Genomic DNA, 4,417 nt, shown 5'->3' on the forward strand with positions numbered 1-4,417 from the left:
CACCCTCTTCCTGGAGAAGTGCCCATACAAGGAATTCCCCCCTTCATGACGTCATGAAGGACCATGCTCAAAAAAAAAAAAACTTTCTGAAAACTTATACAAACCCATGAGAAGTGTATTTGGCACAGAAATACTCCATCATATGTCCAACTCATTTTTTTTAGTTTTTTTTTTACTTTAGCCATGTTTAGCATGAGAATCCAACTCTTTAACAGTGTAAATAAGTCAAAATGCATGAAATAACATTAGACCCTTTAAAGAAGAAATTAGATGACTAACTTGTAAGAGTAGTATAAACCTTTTATGCAACCGGCCCCAGTAAAGAAAGCTCAAGAAATCTGCAGGGGAAATGTTGAAATGTTGACTTTTGCCCCAAATACAGAAGATAAGATCACATTGCACTTGACTAGCTCTTCACCCTTGACTCTTCCCAGGTCCAAAGGTGTGTGGAATTGGTGAGCAGAGCCAAGAAACCTGTCATACTGATGGGTAGTCAGGCAACATTGCCCCCTACACCAGCAGATGATGTCAGGTAAATTGAGTAGCCGACTAGCCGTCTCTTCAGATGTTCATTGAACGGTTCACGGGTCACATTGTCAGGTCTGTGAACCTCTGACCTTTGTGTCAGCAGTCCAGATTTACCCACTACAACTCTCCTGTAAATTAAAGTAATGCTGGCATATTACATGAATTCATACATTGCCAGTCAAAAATGTGGGCGCACCTGCTTAAAGACATAAAAAGTATGAGATAAAGTGTGAAGAATAAGAATTATGTAGTGAACAAAAATGCTAAATACATCAATACCATCCATATAAATACATCAATACCATTTAGTGTCACAATATTTTGTCTTGATTCATGAAATCAGTCCTGAGATGCTGTAAAACATTAATTTAATGTAAAATTTTTTTTTGTGTTTTTGTAAATGCACAGGCACAACTGTGTACATTTATTTACAAATGACATTTCACGTATTTCAGTGTAAACTTTAGATCAAAAGCATTTCTAAGATCCTAAGAAACATAAATTGAGTATGTGTGTCCAGACTTTTGACTCTTGGTACTGTATATATAGATTACATTGATCCGGCAATACATTTGGTTTCTAAGTCCAAATCAACAACAGCCAGTGATTTAAATGATTGATCAAAAACACCCATAACTCATGACTGAAGTCAATTTTTAGACTCTCTATGCTTCTGTCACAGAAAGGCCTTAGAATCTTTAGGCATTCCCTGCTTCCTGGGTGGAATGTCCCGAGGGATGCTGGGAAAGAACAGCCCACTGCACATTAGACAGAACAGGAGAGATGCCTTGAAAGAGGCTGACCTTGTGCTGCTGGCAGGTGGGAAACATGGCCACCTACTGAACAGTTGGAATATGTGCGGAACCCTAGATTTTGCATAGTTAGGGCCCGAGCACCGCGGTGCAAAGACCCTACTGGAATTGCTCCGTTTATTAGTTCTTGTTCCTGAATGTGTTTGTTTTGGTGCATAGGCACGGTGTGTGATTTCAGACTGAGTTACGGAAGAGTGCTGAACAGACTGAGCAAAATCATCGCCGTCAACAGAGACAGGAGTCAGCTACTAAAGAACTCGGACATGTTCTGGAAGCCAACAGTGGCCATTCAAGGTGAACAACTACAGTTTACTTTAACATAATATGTTAAAAAACATAAAAATGTAACCATAACATAAGGTGATAAAATAAATGTTTACAGTTAGCAGATTTGCACAAAACAGTGAGCAAATAAATTTACATTAAAGTGCCCATATTATACTAATTTACAAGATCCTAATATTTCTGCTAGAATACATTTACATCATTTAAAGTAAAAAAAAAACAAAAACATTATTTTTCTCATACTGTTCATTTTTGCAGCACCTCTTTTCACCCTCTGCCTGAAACGCTGTTTTTTACTAATAGCTCAATAAGCAGTGGCTTAAATGAATCCGTGAACTAATTCACTACAATGAAACTTTAAAGATATATCATGTATCCTGTTATGTAACAAGGTTTTCTTTCCCAACTTATTCAGGCGATGCTGGTTCTTTCCTCCTGCGTCTCTCAAAAGCCCTGAAGGGACACAGATGTCCAGAGGAATGGCCTAGGAGCCTGAAAGAGGGAGATGCCATCAAAGAGAAAGCTAACAGGTAATCTTACCTCTGCTGCTTGGATTCATGGTCTCTGGAAAAAGAATCAGGCTTACACTACATGGCCAAAAACATATAGACAACCAAACATTTGGCAATATTCCCTCCTGTTAATTAGAAGGGATGTCTGTCCATATTCGTTTGGCTACGTTTGATGTTACCTACCCATTTAGTTTTTCATAATGCCCATGTTTGCCTTCAGAGCAAAAGCGGCTGAGAAGACAGAGAGGCATTTGAACCCTCTGAGTGTTTTGCATCGTGTGGATGAGCTCTTGGCTGAGGACAGCATCATAGTGGCTGATGGGGGTGATTTTGTCGGCAGTGCTGCATATATCATGAGACCACGAGGCCCGATCCGCTGGCTGGACCCAGGTTAGAGGCAGAGCCGTCACACAAGAACCCAGTGTTAAGTCTTTAGACTGTGAGCATCAAAGCAACAACTTTAAAAGAATCCACAAAAAAATCAGATTCCATAGAATAGAATAGAATAGAATTATCCTCTATCATGACTGAACTTGTGAACTCTTATGGAAGTTTGTTAAATGCTCCCAGTTAAGCTGACTCAGGCTTCTTTGAATTTAAATACATTTTACATACTGTTCATACACATACATTTTAAGCTTCATTACACACACTTATCCATTTTATCCATTTAAAACAAACAAAACCTATGTATTAAAAAGATATCAATATCTCTTTAAGGGAGGGTATTTTATAAACAGTTTATAACAAAAGTTAAGTGTCTGCCTGGAGAAGAGACATTTGTCTTTGACAACTGACAATGTGAACATCTTATTTATTTATTTATTTGAAATCATAAAGAAAAAAAACATTTTTGAACTGGGTTAAAAACATATAAGTATGACATCTAATATATAAGATGACAAGTTACAATTCAAGACAGGTAGTTTTAAGGAATATAGTTTATTGAATGGTTTAAAGAGACAGAACTGTTACACTGATCTTTTATAGATTTTATCGATTATCTTAGTTATATTAACTTACTTCAGCTGCCTTAAGTGTCCAGCTGAGAAGGGAGATGATAATGAAGATGACATTTCGAAAAAGTAGTCATACATATAAGACTACCCAAACCTTAAATGTCAATTACTAATACACAAACAAGTCATTTCCACTAAAAAAGAACAGAGAATCGCATTCAGATCGCTTTCCATAATTTGCACCACTGAAGTCTCTACTTTCAGGTCAGGGAGCTCTTCATCCAAATCTCACTAGCCAATGAGTGTAGACTGCTGTTAAGCCTGTCCACACGAGATTTTTGTGCCGTAATGGTGAATGAAACGTTGCAGAGCATTAAAACTTCGAAAGCTTAATAGAATTGTGGCAGCAGATTCATAATCCATGATTTTGACGTTTTATTTGAATAACATGTTTATTTTTGCCATTCAATGTTTTCATTTTCAGAGTGATTTTATAGTTTTGTAAATTTCTTGAAAAGTTACGTTTAGTTTTGGTACAAATCTAATTCCACAATAATCGCTAGCTTTGACAAATCCACTCATAGTGTTTGTGTTCATCATGACTTGTGGCTTGTCTTTGCACCAGGGGCCTTTGGGACTCTGGGTGTCGGAGGAGGGTTTGCTCTTGGAGCAAAGCTTTGTCGACCTGAGTCTGAGGTAAGGTCTTAATGTCAATATGAAATAAAAAACGTTTTTACATTAAAGGGGTCATATGACATTACTAAAAAGAACATTATTTTGTGTATTTGGTGTAATGCAATGTGTTTATGCGGTTTAAGGTTAAGAAAATATGTTATTTTCCATATACAGTACATTATTGTTGCTCTTCTTTCTGAAACATGTCAATTCTAACAAAGCTCATCATTCTGAAAAGGGAGGTGTGCTCTGATTGGCCAGCTATCCAGTGCGTTGTGGGGGACATAATTACGGATTATAATGACTTATATTGTCTTTTTACAATCGCGCCACGTAAGCATAAAACCATGTCTGCATTTGCGATCGGAGAAATGACAAACAACAAGCGCTACTCCACACTGCCCAAAACTCGCGTTTGAATCGTCAGTGGCAAATTCTCTAAATATGAAAACGTACTTACAGGCTGTGAGTCAGAAGCGCCAGACTGTCCTTGCAAAGTTGGAACTGCCCCACTTTATAGAAACAGCTTTTGCTCTCCCAGGTTCAGGAAACAGTCCTCCGTAAAATGCACTGCACGCATCTGAATATTTGGGTTGAACTGTTCTGGAACAGTGTTGTAAATACAACTTAACCACTGATTTCTAGC

At 37.7% G+C, this 4,417-nt stretch overlaps 1 protein-coding gene across 2 annotated transcripts in view; it reads left to right on the forward strand.

The window, feature by feature from the left end:
* LOC107670636 (acetolactate synthase-like protein) overlaps positions 1-4,417 on the forward strand; it is a 16,462-nt gene that overhangs the window by 9,346 nt on the left and 2,699 nt on the right. For both annotated transcript variants that reach the window (XM_016463307.1, XM_016463309.1), the window contains 6 exons: positions 435-532; positions 1,211-1,347; positions 1,500-1,634; positions 2,041-2,155; positions 2,358-2,527; positions 3,722-3,792. In XM_016463307.1, the coding sequence (XP_016318793.1) occupies positions 435-532; positions 1,211-1,347; positions 1,500-1,634; positions 2,041-2,155; positions 2,358-2,527; positions 3,722-3,792 (726 nt within the window). The remainder of the gene's footprint in view (positions 1-434; positions 533-1,210; positions 1,348-1,499; positions 1,635-2,040; positions 2,156-2,357; positions 2,528-3,721; positions 3,793-4,417) is intronic.

Source organism: Sinocyclocheilus anshuiensis, unplaced genomic scaffold, assembly GCF_001515605.1.
Source record: "Sinocyclocheilus anshuiensis isolate Anshui unplaced genomic scaffold, SAMN03320099.WGS_v1.1 scaffold140, whole genome shotgun sequence".
Taxonomy (NCBI): domain Eukaryota; kingdom Metazoa; phylum Chordata; class Actinopteri; order Cypriniformes; family Cyprinidae; genus Sinocyclocheilus; species Sinocyclocheilus anshuiensis.